The following is a 17,500-nucleotide window of genomic DNA, read 5'->3' as shown; positions in this document are numbered from 1 at the left end:
ATTGAATTTGTTTTGTTTGGTTATTATAATTATTATAACCAAGCCTTTTCGATAGGAATTCGAGTTACCTTAAGATTAAAATGTGTGTGATATTTATTTTACAACATAATTATTACAAATTAAATGAAATGCACCATGATGGACAGTCTTAAGCAAAATATTACCTTGAACTTCTTTTTCATTTCATTTTCCTTCTTTTCTCTCTCTTTCTGCTCTTTCTTCTCTCTCTCTCGCTCCTTCTCGCGCTCTTTCTCCCGTTGTTTCTCTCTCCTCTTTTGCTCTTTTTCTTCAGCAATCTCAGCGCTGCTTTTTCTGTGGAAGCAATGGCACAGTATCGTAAGCTCAGATCTCAATCAAAGCCATTACATAAGCCAAACAGCAGTCCAGCTATAACAAAGAAAGGAGACCCCCCCACACACACACAAACACTGACAAAGTATAACTTACTTGGGTTTGAACCATCCAGACTTCTGGGTTTCTTCAGGCTGAAATCACAGAAAAAGACAGTCAGGCTCTAACTTCCATCCCCTTGTATGTAAATGGGCTTTTGGCATCTTCGTTGGACTAATCCTATAATCACTCGTTATCACCTATTTTAGATGATTGAGTTCTGCCTCACAAATGTCATTTCTAAAATGGAGTGATGGAGAGAGTCTCCGGAGAGATACTTACCGCAGGCTGCGAATCAGCATAGGGATCTGAGAAAACAAAAACAAAACAAAAACAGGACAGATTGACTACTGTGACAAAACATTTCTTCCTGTCCTTCCAGTTAATTAGGTCAGACCTAAATGAAACCATTCATTGTTTCCTTTTGATCGGACTGATAGATACATCATGTGATGCCTCTAATTCCCTTTGTGTTTTAAAGTTTCAATCAAAGGAAGCGGTTCATGATTGATGATTATGTCTAAGAGATGCTCTGCTGTCTCAAGATATAATAAGTAAGATGATGGAACTATGTTGAGAGTAATGTAGCATTTGAGGTTGTACGATTTTGTACAATCAAAGTACACTTGACAGGGCACACCACATCTTCGAAGGGCTTTAAAAGGTTAACATTTCCAATCGTTGTAGCATAATATTCTCAGACATTTTGGGCTACCTGTCCTGGATATAGCCTGACAATTCATGGGTGTCATCAGGTCCGTTGCCACAGATGTATAAAATCAAGCACCATGCAGTCTGCATTCATAAACTAGGTGCTTGGTTTTATACACCTGTGGAAAGGGACATGATGAAACCCATGAATAGCTGACAAAGATGGATCATGGCCTGAGAAACTATCCAGGTTTCTTCCTGTTTTGATATCACATTTCAAGGAATCTAACTTACTTTTTGGTGGGGACTTGCGCTTCTTGCTTTTTTTCTTATTGGTTGTCAGGTCAGTGGTTTCAGGTGGGCTCTCCTGTGGTCTGCAAAAGGTACAATGCCATATTAATGTCCTTCGATAGTAAGACAAAAACACTGAAGTGTCCCAAGATGCCTTTCTACCATTGGAAATCTTAGTAAATGAAAATCTTCCTACAAGACAACAGTGAGTTTTTGTGTGATTAAAATAATAAGTTGTTGGGCAGGACTGGAGCCAGTCTTTTGAGTTTACCTGGTTAGCATCTTGGCGTCTTGACTAACTGGCGAGTCCAGTGTGTCTGGAGGTGCTTCTGCAGCCACTGCCTCTGTGTCTGGGAGCTCGGCCACTGGAGGTCCAAGCTCTGTGTCTTCATAGACCTCATCCAAAGCTCCAAGAGCCTCCTCTGGAGCCTCGGGCTCTGCACTGGACACAGCCTCTTCAAGAGTGGATGACTCGGAGATTCCGCACTCAGGAATTTCCACCTCTGGTGGTTGAACGTCTTCGCATTCTGGAACCACTGCCGAAAGGTTCCGGGTGTCCACGACCGGCTCCTCTTGGCTGAAGTCCTCTGGAGCTGGAGTCCCCACTTGAGAAACAGACACAGACAGTACTGCTATCATAACAGGGTGGGTAAGAATTTGATGAAAAATGCCTTGCATGCATGTACTTTGTTGAGAGAAAAAAAGATTGATGTACATTACATATGTTATGTTTGTACTGCCAAAATAGGTGGAGGCAGTCATTGCAAGGTGGCATTCAGAACTTGTTACATCATCATAACGATCACCTCTGTGTCATTCTTCACTAAATGTTTTGAAGTAAACATTCTATATGCTTGTTTGTGTTTGTTAATGCATGTGCTTTACCATCCTCCTCCTGGGGCTCTGGGATCTGGCTGATGAGTTGATAAGGGCTGAGGTCCACTACAGGAGGCCGATGAGGTTTGTCAGGAGACGGGCCCAGGGATGGTATAGGAGGCAAGGGCTTTCTGGCTGGGGTGGCTGGGTGAACCTCTGCTTGTGCCTCCTCCATCGCTGGCTCCTCCAAAATGGGAGAAACTTGTCCTAGGTGGTGAAGAGGGATTGTCAAGATGGATAGAAGTCATACTAGAGGAACTTGATCGCACCCACCCAGGCACGCACAGACAAACAAAAAGACATAAACACACACACAGAGACAGACAGACACACACACACACAGACAGACACACACACACACACACAGACAGACACACACACAGACACACACACACACACACACACACACACACACACACACACACACACACACACACACACAAATGTACTGGAGGACTGAGCATACACAATTGGGTCTGATGAGTTAACAGCTGAAATGTAAATGTAATGTGGTCTACCTAGCTGGGCCTGTCGGACAAAATTTACATGCTTCCTTTGATAAACCAGGATATTCAAGAGTGTTATACCAAACTTGAACCAAAGATAAATAGTAATACAACTGTGTCTCTTAGGACCAATAATAACTACAATCCTTTTACCTGCTAACCAGTTCATCTTACTAGCTAAACATTTTGTCTTGGACATATATTTAGGATGCAAGAAGTCTCTGTCAAAATAACAAATAACATGCCAGTGTTTGCCAAGTGAAATACAAGCAAGAAGAGAAAACAATGAATCCAGCAGGACGCTTGAAATGTTCAGTTGTCTCTGTCTTAAAGCGCAACACATTACCACACCTCTTTGTCATCCTGGCTATGACAGACATGCTAAACCTGGTAACCTCAACGGTCTAATTCTAGATACCTAAAATACCAGAGCTCTCTGAAAGAATGGAACATTTTTACAAGCATTTTCAGCTTTAGATACTTGTAACATGTATTCAGGTTGTATAAAAACTAAATTGAAGAGCCTAACATACTGATATATAAATTATACATGAATAGCTAGATGCCAAACGATGATGTTCATTGCAAAGCCCAAATTGTGAACACAAAATTCCCACTTAACATAATCTAACTAGTGATAAGTGCTAAGGATATTTCTGATCAAAGTGCAACGTTGTATTTTTGCAATGACTTACTGTGATCGAAACCGTTCACCAGAGACACTGGTTGTCCCTGGTCTGACCCAGCCTTCTCGGTTGAGTTTTCATAATCAACTGGGGGGAGCTCAGGCAGCGAGAGTGTGGGACTGACCGAGGGGGTGTGGTCAGCCTGGGTGGGGGTCATCCTGACGGGCGGGACAGGCGGGATGGGTGAAACAGACGGGGACAGAGAGGGGGAAGGGGTTCTGACTGCCTTGCCTGCATGTTTCTTCTTGGCCTTTTCCAGCAGGTCGAGTATTCTCTGGTCACTAGGCGTGGTCCGTTTCTCGGGGGAGGACTCCTCTGCTCTCTCCAGGACCGAGAGGGCCGATACAGGTTTGGTGGGGGTAGGACACAGAGGTTCCCCAGGTGTTTCTTCTGTGGAAGCGCTACTACTTTCCTGTTGTGTTTCTGAAGCAGCATCCTCCACCTCAGCAAATTCTACAGGTGCTGGGGGAAACTCTAGAGGAAGGGGGGTGGAGGCTGCCTCAGGAGAGGCAACTTGTTCAGGAGAGGGAGTTCTAGATACAGCCAGACTGACAGAGGCTGGAATTGAGGGGGTGGGTAAAAAGGAGGCTGGTGGATCAAGAGAAGTTACATCTGGAATACTGGGGTCGGTAACATCCACATCTTGAATGATTGGATCCGGGATAACTAGATCTGAAATTTCTGGATCAGGAGCATCTGAGTCTGGAATTTCTAGAGGCGGGATGATTGGGGTTGGAATATCTAACTCTGAAATCTCCAAAGCTGGCTCATCTTGAACAGAAATTTCTGGAGCTGGGATATCTGACACAGAAAAGTCAAGTTCTGGTACCTCTGCTACCTCAGGAGCAATTTGGGTCAGAATATCTGGAACTGGGATGTCCGGCTCTGGAATGGCTTCTATAGCAATTCCAGGGGTAGAACTTTCCAAATCAAGAACAGACAAAACAGTGGTTTCAGAGGCAGGAAGTTCTGGATCAGGAATCTGCAGTACAGCATCTTCAGGGGCAGGAACCTTTGGCTGCAGAATGCTTGGGGGAGAAATTTCTGGAACATCCAGAGGTAGAACATCAGGAGCAGTTATGGCTGCCTCTGGGATGACTGGATCAGGACAACTGGGAGGTGTAGGTATGACTGGGATGGGAGGGATGAGAGCTATCTGAGCCACAGGTGCATCAACCACTGGGGTGGAGCCACTGGATGGTGGACTGAGTGGGCTTGGTGAGATTGGGGGTGATACACTTTCGACAGTTCCTGCCTTGACTTTTGCAGGCTTTAGAGGCTTTTTGAAGAAGGAAATCCTCTTCTTCTTGGGGGTGGCAGGTTTGGTTGGCTGTGTAGGGGAGGCAGGCTCAGGAGTTGGGGCTGGCACGGTCACTGGGAGGACCATGGGCAGCTTCTTATCTTTCATTGCCTGCATGATAATGTCCGCCTCTCTCTTCTGTTTTTTGTCAACAAGTTCCGGCTTTACGCTGGGCTGTTTGTCTTTGGATTCGGGGGCTGCCAACTGTGGGGACGTGGGTTTCAGGGTCTGCGGCAGCTTGTCATCTTTGAAGACCACACGGGGCGCCATTCTGTTCTCCACGGCAGCGTTGATGGAAGAGATGAGAGTCACACGCGTGCCACTGGGGGGAGGGGGGATGACTTTTGGCTTTTGCGGAATGGCAGGTTTATTCATTAGCTTCAGGGTATCTTCTTGCAGGAACTTTGCCCTTAGGGCTTTGAAGTCCAGCAGTTCTTCCTATCAAAGAAGAACTTAATATCAGCAGGGAATTCAGGTAAATTTGCTACTGACTATTTCCTTGTCCCATTAGATTACAACACCTCGCACACACACAAAATATTTGCCAACATGCAAATTCCCAGGACAACATTTCTCACTTCCCTCCCAAAACTTGGTTAAGACTGCTCAAGTAATATTTACAACTAACACATATAACACATTCACAACTGCTTTGTGATGTTTACAGCTGTATAACAGACCAACGGTGGGCCCAGGTGCGAGAGCGCTACACAGAACCCTTAACAACATTTACTAACACAGGATGAATTAACTCTGATACATGCAATACACATTAAGGGTGACTTCAATTGTTTAATGCAAAGGGCCTGAGGCACCGAAGTAGTTTAGTAGTAGTAACACACGACTACATAGTAGTAACACACGACTACATAGGATCCATTACATGTGAAAACATTACAAATAATTTGATTAACAGCCTGCAGGCCAGGGTAATCTAATATTACTGCATTAACATCAACTCGCATGGAATTATGGGAACACTCAATGCGCTCAATGCGCCTCTTCAACCCTCTGCTGAAACTGCAAGCGTAGATTGCTTGCTTATAAACAAACTCACACTGCGTAGAAACAAAACTTAATGTAGCCTAACTTATTTAACCGTGCAGAAACCAAATAAAATCATTCATATGCATACAATCCCCAATATGCGTGAACTAGGCCATTAGAAGAAGGCCATCTTACGAGCCTTTCGTAGTGCAAAATCGTTAACGATGTTCACAATATTTAATGCTCTGGCTCTCGTATTTTCAATGGACAGGATAGCTAACCCACTGAGCCTCTCCTGCCCCATGCTGCTCCTTAGGTAGGTCTTAATAAGTTTGAGTTTGGGAAAAGATCGCTCAGCTGTTGCCACAGTCACAGCCAATGTCAGAAACAACATGAGAGCAGTACAGACTTCCCCGAATGTGGATGTTAAACTGTCATAATCTACCACCAGCATTTTGGCAAGTTGAAAAATAGATGACTTCTGTGAAATCTCTCTTAAAGCAAGACCTGCATGAGAGGAGTTGTGTTGGGAATGTCGGTGCAATGTCCCTGCTATAATGGTCTGACAAACGTCTTGCCTTTTCAAGCAGTTCATCATCACCTGCGAGTTGAAGGGTCATAGGACGTAAAGACTCAAACACATGACAAGTTTCCCGCATACTTGCAAATCTTTGGGAGAGCTGACTGATTATGATGTCCAGAGTTGCATTAAATACCTGCACTTTGAAGTATCTCTCTGCATCGGTTAAGCGCTCATCTTCCGTTTGTCAAAGTGACGCTTCACTCTCCGTGCTCTAACATTTTCAAATGTACTCTGAACCCCCCATTTATTTGCGAGCGTCTGCGCTGTAGCCTTGGCCTGGTCAAAGGCACGCCGGTAGTCAGAAAGGACCTGTATAGAATTTTCCAGCAAATGCATTGCGGGGGTGGCGACGGGCCCCGGGAGGTCACGGGCCCTGGTGCGACTGCACTTGCTGCACCTACTATAGTTACGGCACTGGATGCTTTGTTAGCCTATACTTCTTTGAAGGCAGTCAAACATTCATGTATTTCTTTAACAGACTAATTTGAATATTGAAATATTTTCTCAATTTATCACATGTAACACTTATACTAGACAGAGACCTTGTTTACGAACATAGGCATACGAGGCATACGAACATAGGCAGGCACTCAAAACGAGTAGCCTACTAGCCTACAGACCTGACTGACCAATAAGCACCTGATATTTAATATGTATAATATTCCAGACAGAGGGCAATCTGAAAAAGGAGTAGATCTGGCCTATAGAATCAACTTTGACAGTTCAGTCAGTGAAGAGAAAATCATTATCAGGCCTGGAAAAATGACAGCGTTGTAGATTAAGTCAAACAAATTACCTGTTCCATCATTGTACAGGATAGCAAATCAGACGAAACTCTCCCAGCTGTTAGATTATGAACTTTTCATCTCCAAAACGTATGTATTTTCCAGTTCAGGTATCACCATCAACAGACGATGTGCACTCTCACGAGTTTCTGAGCTAAATGTCGCTTGTTTAAACACCTGTTAACAGATTGGTTGAATGAACTGCTCCGCTGCCATGAGAGCTGTATGTGTTTCGGTGCGAGACTGAGACGGGGTGTAAATAGTTCACCTCGTCAGACAGGTCCCGCTGTTGGTCTGAAGACGGGAGCTAATCAACCGCGACTAGAAATTCATTCTTCAAGAATGCAGTTCGTCAGGCATCTCTTCGGTATGTTGACAGGACCACAGACACTTCACAGCAGCACCATTGTCCCACTTTTTCCAAAACAATAACCATTACATTTCCTCATGTTTGCCGTAAGATGTTTATTCCAATAAATTGATGTTGGGATGAATCATAAGAACATGACAACATAACAATGCTATACCGTAGCCTAATAACTGAAGGTGTGGCCAGTCACACTTTAAAGATGGCACATGGGTGGTGGCGCATTTACAACACATTAATCCATTTTTTAACTCTGACTCAGAGTAGCGTTAGGCCTACATATTTGGTGACACTGATCACCGTTACCTGCTTGCACCACAAACATCACACATTGGTATTTGATTGCTGTCATTTCTCAATTTCACAGTGCTCAAACTAAGATGATAATCACCGCTTTTAAGGAAACATTTTGTTGTGATTCCTTTCCGCTCCTTACCACACATATCCAAAGATCAACATTTATATAAGTCGGCTTGTATAATGCCATGACCAGGCATCATTCAAATGGTAAATCAGTCACATGACAAGGTTGTGGAACCAGATATAAGTGAACCAGCTGCTCAACACCACACACACTCTCTCTCTCTGATTCCTGTATGACACCAGCTCCACTTTAGGAATATTCCACTGCACTTGCCTCATTAGGGTAGAGCCTATCTCTGTTCTACAGACAGGACAACTCCACAGACAGGACTCTTCTCTTTCTGACCAGAGTATTAACCGTATATTGGTCAGCTTCTACAGGCACTGGGCCAGAGACAGCTTGAGGGGTCAGGGCATCCAGCTCCTCTTGAGACCAGCCGAGCTGATCTTTTCCCATGAGGATGCAGAGGAGGGTTATGAAGGACACATGTGAGGATGCAGTGGCTTGTGTAAAATATTTCATATTTCAAAATGCTTGTAGTCTTTCTTCAGCAGGGAAATCATTTTTAGAGTGGCCTACGGTAAAAAAGATAGTATTTCCCAATTTTGAAAAAAAAACATATATGTGGCTCCTTCTATTTTCAATGTTCATGTGAAAAGAAAATCTAAACATACCATATGTAGGCTAAGCACATATTCAGAAACAAAGAGATTTTTTTAAATGTCAGAATTACTTTAAGTCATTACTTTTTAGAATGACAAACATCTCTACATGAATTATGATAGAGAACAATGGAGTAGGAACCATAGTTGTGCTATGATATCTACTGTAACTTTCAGACAATAAAAAAAGTGTTAAATTGATGATTATTTTATTAATAAAGCAAAGGCATTTCCTTTTGGGATGTGTTTATTGATAACAGTATTACATGGTGGGATACGTAAATAAAAAAAAATAAATCAAAGAAAAAAATCTCTAAAAATCCACTGTAGAATGTCATTTTCATCAAGATAAAAATAACGCTCCTTTAACATTGCCAAACCATTAGCTGAGGTAAAGTTAAAATAGGTCTAGAAATGTACGGAAACAGTTATGTTACATTTTTTCCCTTTTTCATCAGCTTGTTTTCTGGTTTGTCCCTCTGATTTTTAGTTAGATCTTAATTCAAAACTGGTCTCAAATTAAAACAGGACTCTGGCCATAAAATAGGGAGTATCTGTAGTGGTCACAATAAATGAAATGTTAGCAGGTGGCCTAAAAACAGAAGCCTGGAACAGCTTGTCGACAGACATCTAGAGCAGGGGACAATGCAGCTAGAACGAGGAGGGTTGCAGTTAATTTCAGTGAGGACAGACATATGTGATATTCATTTTTGTATTAAGCATTATTATTTTCTAAGTATTGTGTGGATGTGCAAGTACAGCTATTGTGTGGGTGCACATATTGCAGTAGTACTGTAACTGCTTTTTAAAAAGCCCACGATGACAGAAAAATACCTTTCCCAGTCACTCTGAGAACTCTGTATATGTGACAACATGGCCTTAACATCTAGGCCTACCCTCCTGACTTCAAGAGGCTTTCATCTTAACAGCCCCTGCCACACACTCAGACACACACACACACACACACACTGTGGTTGTCCAAAAAACATGAAATTTAACAGGGACCCTCCCTCATTCCCACAGGACTGCCTCTGAAACACTTTGTGTTGTCCATCCATGTGAGAGAACCAAAAGAAGCACATACATACGCACGCACGCACACACACACACACACACACACACACACACACACACACACACACATTACTGAGGGTCACCTCGACCCCTTCCCCCTAACACACATTTGGACCTTAACCAGCAGCTTTGAAAGGTCAGATAACAAAATGGAAACCAGAGATTCTGTTTTGAGGGGGAGGCAGAGGCCGACAAATCCACTGGCACCCCGAGTGCAGTGATCGTATTAAATGACTGTGTAGCATGTGTGACGCTTAGGGCGGTACGCAATGACATTAACACCCACACGGTGAGGAGGAACACAATAACTTAGACAAGAGGACATGGATGCTCCTGGTGTAATTTGTATATCCCCGTTCACACCGTGAAGAACAGGCTTGGCTGCAGTTCAAGTTCAATTGGCCAGCGTCGCCAGACACCAATCTGGACCATCACTACGGCTGAACCAAACTGATAAACGTGGGCTTTGGACAACAAAAACCATGGGGGCAATGGAGAACATGAGTTGGTATTGCTTATGTTCCACTGAGAATTTGCATCACTGGAGCCTGCCTATTTTATGGCACAGATGTCCCCTGGACAAAATGAATACTATTGTTATTATTATTATTATCATCATTATTATCATTATCATCATCATTATTGTTATTATTTACAAAATGAGTTTGGCAAACCAATGGTCTGATGCCTTAAAGCCGTAACAACTCTAAAATGCATCTAGAGTTGACCTCAATGGCTCAATTGACTTATAAAATAAAAATTCCATTTCAATTTGTCCCTTTTTTCATTAGTATAGTACAAAAGCTATAGAGAAGGAACAGTCCGATCACAGAATCTTTATGCTTGTTTTTTTCCCTTTTCTTTTTAATTCTCCCTCCCCCTCCCTCTTCCATGTCCCCCCCCCCCACCACTCCTTGGGGGACTGACGTTTCCAACGCCTTCGCACACGTCCTCCTCCTGAAAGTCTTTCGCTTGAGGAGGATTTTGGCAAAAGTCACTCCTTGAGTGTGTGTTCTGTGTGGTTCTGAGTGCACCAGAACAGCGTCTTTGTCCTTTTTAAGTTTGTTTTTGTGATTCAATTTCTCTGCATAGCTCCCTTAGCAGCAGAATAACCCCAAAGTGGATGGATGGATGGATGGATGTGGTGGATCTCTGCACGGAGAGACCAGAGCCGAAGGACTGGTGCGGCTGGCGCGGGTCTCAGGGCACGTATGGAGAGAGAAGCGGCGAGGGTATCGGCTCCGCTGGGTCTGATGTGGCTGAGTCAGTTCTGCTGATCTATATCCTCCAGTGTGTTATTTGGGTGTGCAAGTGTGTGTGTGTGTGTGTGTGTGTGTGTGTGTGTGTGTGTGTCCAGGGACTTGTGTGCTCATCTGTGTGTGTGTGTGTGAGTTCACTTCAGTGTTTTGAAGGAGTCTGACGGGCGCTCCTCTCTGCAAAAGTCTCTCTCTGTCAACGCGGGGTCTCAGTTCAGAGTCTTTAAAGGAAGAGGAGGCGAGAGAAGCTGAGAGAGAGAGAGGGAGAGAAGGAACAGACAGAAAAGAGAGAAATAGAAAGAGACGAAGAGAAAGAGGACCAGTAAGGCTATGTGGGTGGCGGTATCGGATCATGTTGCCACTGAGGATCCGTCCAGTTTTGCACTGAAGCAGTGAGAGCAGGGAGACCACCCCCCCCCCACTGTCCATCAGGGATATTAACATGGATTGAGGGGAGCACAGTGTAGCAGGAACGACTTGACAAAGAAGAGAGAGAGAAGATGGAGGGGGAAAAAGAGAGAGGGAGTGAGAGAAAGAGAAAGAAAGAGAGATGGGGCTAAAGAGAAGAGCTTTCTCTTGTCCCCCCAGGGGAGGTCATTAAGTGGGGCTAAGGGGGGATTGTGGCCTGGGCTGGCTGGGTGGTGGTGACGGCTGCTGCTGCTCTGACGGGAGAAGATGGCTGCTTGGAGGAAAAGGACCATGGAGGCCGGGTTGAGACCTGTCGCAGTGGAGCTCTGAATGCCACACACACACACACACACACACACACACACACACACACACACACACACACACACACAATCTTTCTCTTTATCTGTTGATCCTATGAAACACACACACACACATTTGCACATACATACACACACACACACACACACAATCTCTCTCTTTATCTGTTGATCCTACGAAACACACACACACATTCACACACATTTGCACACACACACACACACACACACACACACACACACACAGAGCCAGGAGTGTGACTGGACTCCAGACTGCAGGTCTCCCACTCTCTCCCCAGTGCTGTTCAGATCTGTGCAGTGTGTTTTTGTCCCTTTGTCCCCCCTCACTTCTGTCCTTTGTTAATCTGGGCGTAGAGAGGATCCTTCCCCTGTGGACACACAAGCGTGATGGTCAGCATGGCCACACCATTGCACACACAGTCACTCCACTCTCCACCCTAAACACTCCTCAAACTCTATGCTATACACACACGCACATTATGACATTACTTACACATTAGTAAGAATATGGGCATGACATGTTTTGACATAAAATGACTCATGTCATTGACTTGTGTAACATTATGTTCAAAGTTGTATGTCAAAACACGACTGTCCTACTAATAGAAATGTGACATTCAGCAGGTTAACATAAGAGACAAAACTGTAAAGGTGTAATGAACAAAAGTAAGAAAGAAAAATAAAAAAGTAACAATGTTTAAACAAGCTACTTAACATCTGATCACTGTAGGTAGCCTACTAGATCTGACTTATACTATGAAATACTATGAATCATTATTACAATTGTCATCAGCCAATCCCTGGGGAAAAAGGTAGATCAGTAAATACATTGTACAACTTGCTTCAACATGTACTTCTCATTGTAATATCAGTACACAAGCACTTTTTAGGAGTGTCTGCAAGTGGCAGTTAGGGTTGGGACCAAACATCTTGTTCTCTGCAGTTCCCCCTTTTGGCCACCAAAGGGCAGTGGTGTGCCTAATAGTAATATATTTGGCCGTTGCTCTGTCGGTAAAGATACATGTATTCCGCTCCCTTAGCTCGCCAAACATTATAAGAGAACGCCCGAAGCCCCATAGAGCTACACAGAGAGGCGTCTTTTTCATTGCTCTGAATCATACTGTAGACAAACAACTGACTGCAAGACCAATTATGACTCACTTGTGCATTTTTACTCCCACTGCAGTCACAAAAATAAACACCTAAAAGATGAGTGGTGGGGTGGGGGCTGGGGAATCAAGCAAGAAAGCAAGAAAGAATTCTGCAGCTCTGAGAGTCTCTGAAAAGTACTAGAGGCAAATGTCGGAATATTCCGCCGAAGGCCCTGGGCAAGACTGAGAACTCCTGAACTCATAGCAGTGCCGTTGTCCTTGAGGTAAATGAACAGTTTTATGTCTACTACAGGGCCTTTTTATACTCCCTGAAGACAAGCTACACTCTGGAGAAACCTCCTCTACACCCTAACTAGACACTGGAGGTAAACTACCTAAAGAAAAAAAGACAAAGCAAATGGGCACAGACCAAGAGGGAAGAAACAGGTAGAAAGGGAGGAAGAGAGAATTTCATTTTGGATGCATATATATCTATGGCTGTCATGTTTGACATGTATTCTGTATGTTCTTATAATTAATTGATTTGGCAATGCTTAAAATATCTGTCATGCCAATGAAGCTGAATTAAATTGAGAGAGAGAGGGAGAGAGAAAGAGAAAGAGAGAGAGAGAGAGAGAGAGAGAGAGAGAGAGAGAGAGAGAGAGAGAGAGAGAGAGAGAGAGACAGACTTCCTGAGGTAAGCATCAGTGTTAGAGTGGCCCTAACTGGTGTAGAAGCATCCGTTCTGGTGATTCATCCAGGCTCCATCCACCCTCGGCCGTGCCAGCTGCTCTGGGTCCAGACCCCTCCCAGTCACGGGAGGGCAGGAGTGGGCAGGCAGGCAGGCGTGCCAGCGGAGAGCTGGCCAGACATGGAGCTGCATGCCACTGGCCACTGGCACGCATGGGGATCTAACCAGCATCACTTCATTCAGTGTCTCTCACTCTGTCTCTCTCTCTCTCTCTCTCTCTCTCTCTCTCACAGACACACACACATACACATTCTCTCTCACTCACACACATGCACATATTCTCTATCTCTCACACATACACACACACACACATTCTCTCTCTCTGCCTTTGTCACTCTTTCTATCTGTCTCTCTCACACACACTTTCTCTCCCTCCCCCTTGGTCATGGAGAATTCCATCTGAGCCGAGCAGAATCGCTAAGTGAACCGAAGGAATGTGCCATTTCACGCATGTGGCCACTGGGAGGGGGGGTGGAGATGGGGGGGGGGGGGGTACAGGGTGGTGGTGTGTAGTGAAAGAAGGGGGCTAAGTGGTGTCAGTCTGAGGAAAAACACTTTGGGTCCCCGAGCCACAAACACATGTCACTCCACATCATATGCTCCGAGAGAGGAAGTGTGAGGGGGAAAGGGTGGGGGGGGTTGAGCGAGGGAGGGGGGGGGGGGGGGGGGCATGTCGCTGAGTTTTGCAGCACTATTACATTGCATGACAGCGCTGAGATCGAAGTATGTGTGTGTGTGTGGGGGGGGGGGGTTGGGCCACAGCAGGGGTCTGTGCGCTAAGCACAGGTGGCCTAAGCTTCTTGCACAGGTGCCCATTACTGGGCTTAATGCATTTTTGATGATACTGGATAGCAGCATATGGATGCTGTGGACTGACAGGGGGATTCTGGGAAGGAGTCAGTGTATGTGTGTGTGTGTGTGTGGGGGGGGGGGGGGTTGAATGGCTTCACTTTCACGTTCACCATTCACATGTAGGGCCCTCTGTAGCCTGTATCACTAACTGAAGCGGGAGGGAGAAGAATAAGAGGAATAAAGCGATAACATTTCAAGAGTCTGGACCTTTTACTGAAGAATGTCCACTCTAACACCCTGTGACCTTGTTAGTCCCCAGGGTCCACATAGAAAAGGCAAGATGGCCTGCAGTTGAAATAGCCAGAATGCATGACAGCCTTTTCTATGACACTACCGTATGTCTGGATGTGAAGAAATTTGGGAAGACTGCAAATTCACACACATACTTGATAGCTTGGGCACTTTCACATGGATTGCTAGATCTACATCATGCGTACATGTATCAATTATTGACTTGACTTGAAGAAACATACTTTGATAAAAACTTAAAACATACTTTGATAAAAAACTTAAAACATACTTTGATAAAAACGCTCTATCGTAAGATGTCTTTACGTGCTGATAAGACGGCATCATGTGTGTGTGTGCATGTGTGTATGTGTGTGTGTGTGTGTGTGTGTGTGTGCATGTGTGCTGTTCTATTTAAAATCACTGGAGACATCACACACTCCAGGATGGAAGATGGGTGAGTGGGGGCTATTGTTCGACCCAGTTACTAAAGCTAGGCAATAAATTTGCTCTGCAGACAAAGACGACAGAGCGAGCAAAAGTGAGGAGAATATAATAATTTTGTGTTTTCCTGCCGAGCGTTTGAGTGCCAGGAGGTATTATTATGGAGTCAGCGATCAGTCATGGTGTTGGTGTGGGCTGACAGGCCAGAGAGAGAGAGAGAGAGAGAGAGAGAGAGAGAGAGAGAGAGAGAGAAAGAACGAGAGAGAGAGAGAGAACAAAGGGTTTTCTGTTGACACCTCCATAAAAAGCTGCATGAAAGTTCATAAAAGTCCCAGACACTGCCAGCCTATTCTCCCGGTGTTAAACTCCTGTGGGGGAGACTGTGTGTGTGTGTGTGTGTGTGTGTGTGGGGGGGGGGTGAGGGGTTGGGGGGTGTGCTGTCATCACTGCCTGTGGCTCTCACACCCTTAGTCATTTCCACAATTAAGATTGTGTTACTGTGTGAGTGTAACCCTTGTATGTCATTATTTGTTTTATTTAATTTTCTTTTTGCGTATGTGTGTATTTTTATTTATTATATGTTATGTGTCGATGAAATGAATGCACTGTAGTTTGATTCGGTCTAGCTTATACTACATCTAGATTTGTATTTGCACTTTTTTGCAAAAAAAATAAATAAAATAGTAATTTCCACAAACTTACACTTCTGCTTTTCCTGCTCCATGCATGATGCAGAGATACTGATTTATGCATGCTTCATTTCGAGACCTGAATTTAATTTTTTTGTCTGTGCGTCGGAGCTAGCGAAAAACTTGCCGCCGAGATGACGTTCAGATCTGAGAATGCTTAACGCACAAACAGTTTTACAATCACCTCAGAGTGACTGTTGTGTTGTGCTGTTACAATGTGAAGTACATGAGGTTGACAAGCGCAGTGAAAAAGAGAACATCAGTTCATATTCAGTTCCTTTAAAACAACATGGTGAAGGAATTTGACGAATGTCGAGCGTTCATGGAGGTCATGGATGTAACTCATGCCAATGTCACAATGTTTCTCAGAAACATTGCAGTGGGTCCCAGGCAGGTTTGTACTCACGTACTTCAGGAGCTTGAGGAGAGAAAAGCGCATAGCCAAAAACAAAAACAAAAACAACACACACACACACACACATTGCACATACCATCATCACACCAGCGTAGCAGCAGGCAAGGGCGGCGGCATGGGATAGAGGAGCTTGATAGAAAGAGAGAGAGAAAGAAATACAGAGAGAGAGAGAGAGAGAGAGAGAGAGAGAGAGAGAGAGAGAGAGGTAGACCAAGACAGGCATAGAAGAATAGAGGGGGGATAGAAAGATAGATAGATAGATAGATAGATAGATAGATAGATAGATAGATAGATAGAGTAGAGAGACAGAGAGAGATGCACCACAACACATGGCCACGATGTGTGGGTCAATGTGATGGCGAGGTGGTGGAGGCGTGCTGTGCTGTGGTCAGCGTGGTCAACGTCTAGGTGGAGCAGGCCAACACCAAGCCGAGCGGGGGCACGAAGAGAGAAGAAGAGAAAAGAGGACAGATACCTACCCTGACCTGCTGCTATCTAGCTACCGACCTGTGGACTGTCCTGCTCAGACGGATCAGCACTGGGCTCACTCGTGGAGGGAGACTGGGCGTCTCCAGCCTGTGGAGGAAACGAGGGAGCGGGAGAGGGAGAAAGAAGAGAGAGAGAGGGTGTGGAGGGACAGAGATAAGCGGTAAAAAGGTGGAGACAGGAAAAGAAAGGAAGGGAAATGAAAGAGGGAAAGAAAGAGAAAAGGAGAGGGGGGGAATAAAAGAGGTAAAAGGGGGGAAGAGAGGAACAGGTGATTTGATTTAGAAGCTTAGCAGAGGCAGCATGAAGAGGACATACAGTAAGAGGAGAGCCAAAGTTGAATTTATCCATCCATCCATCTATTTGTTCAACCTTCCCTCCATCCATTCTTTATGTATTCATTCAGTTTCTCCATCAAGTAAATTCACTCACTCCCCCCCACCCAACAATCACCGTCTCCCATCAGCAGACCCAACAACCCACGCGTCTGTCTCTTCTCTGCCTGTTCCTTTTTGCTCTCCTGTCCATTTAGTTACCCTGAGCACTCTGGAGACGCCAGTCCCCCCCCCACACCCACCCACCCCCACCCACACGTTGCTCTTAACACCTCTGACGAGAGTGTGTGTGGGCGGCCAGCCGGTGTGCAAAAAGCTCCGCGGTCGGAAATCATCAGCGCCCCACAGGCTGCTTGTTTACCTGCTCGCCCACCAGGGCCGCCTCAGACGGCCGTTACATCCGCCGTGTTGCATAAAACCCGCTTTTGTTCCTCACTCCTTTTCTTTTTTTTCTACCCGGAGATATAAATTCTATAAGTGCACAGTGGAAATGTGTGTGGTGACATTTCTGTGAGAGCCACGGGAGAAAGGGGGAGTCCACTTTTCACTCTGTGGCTGTGAGACATTTCTTGCATATAGCAAGAGAAAAAGAAAGAAAAAGAAAAAGGGAAACAGAGAGAGACACAAAGAAAGAGAGAGAGAGAGAGATAGAGAGATAGAGAGAGAGAGAGAGAAACAGAAT

At 44.8% G+C, this 17,500-nt stretch overlaps 3 protein-coding genes across 16 annotated transcripts in view; all 3 read right to left on the bottom strand.

The window, feature by feature from the left end:
- Positions 1-201, bottom strand: part of LOC121724991 (FYN-binding protein 1-like) — a 4,683-nt gene extending 4,482 nt beyond the window's left edge. Inside the window, exon 1 of the mRNA XM_042112031.1 lies at positions 165-201. Within this exon, the coding sequence (XP_041967965.1) occupies positions 165-182 (18 nt within the window). The 5' untranslated portion in view covers positions 183-201. The remainder of the gene's footprint in view (positions 1-164) is intronic.
- dab1a (DAB adaptor protein 1a) overlaps positions 1-17,500 on the bottom strand; it is a 147,046-nt gene that overhangs the window by 630 nt on the left and 128,916 nt on the right. For 10 of the 14 annotated variants that reach the window (XM_042112018.1, XM_042112017.1, XM_042112020.1 and 7 more), the window contains 2 exons: positions 16,505-16,573; positions 11,669-11,895 (listed from right to left, as the gene is read on the bottom strand). In XM_042112018.1, coding sequence (XP_041967952.1) covers positions 11,851-11,895; positions 16,505-16,573 — 114 coding nt within the window. In that variant the 3' untranslated portion in view covers positions 11,669-11,850. Of the gene's footprint in view, positions 1-11,668; positions 11,896-16,476; positions 16,574-17,500 lie in introns of those variants that run through there. The other 4 variants (XM_042112022.1, XM_042112025.1, XR_006035347.1 and 1 more) reach the window with 3 other exon arrangements.
- LOC121724987 (leucine-rich repeat extensin-like protein 5) lies at positions 210-7,356 on the bottom strand (the record flags this gene model as incomplete). Its single annotated transcript, XM_042112014.1, has 9 exons — positions 7,067-7,356; positions 4,508-5,138; positions 3,410-4,471; positions 2,218-2,415; positions 1,604-1,937; positions 1,336-1,415; positions 673-698; positions 448-485; positions 210-312 (listed from the first exon to the last, which is right to left on the bottom strand). Coding segments are annotated over exons 1-9 (2,484 nt in total), but the record flags the coding sequence as incomplete, so codon positions are not given.

Source organism: Alosa sapidissima, chromosome 12, assembly GCF_018492685.1.
Source record: "Alosa sapidissima isolate fAloSap1 chromosome 12, fAloSap1.pri, whole genome shotgun sequence".
Taxonomy (NCBI): domain Eukaryota; kingdom Metazoa; phylum Chordata; class Actinopteri; order Clupeiformes; family Clupeidae; genus Alosa; species Alosa sapidissima.
Note: the sequence above shows the minus strand (reverse complement) of the source record. Positions and strands in the feature narration are given on the sequence as shown.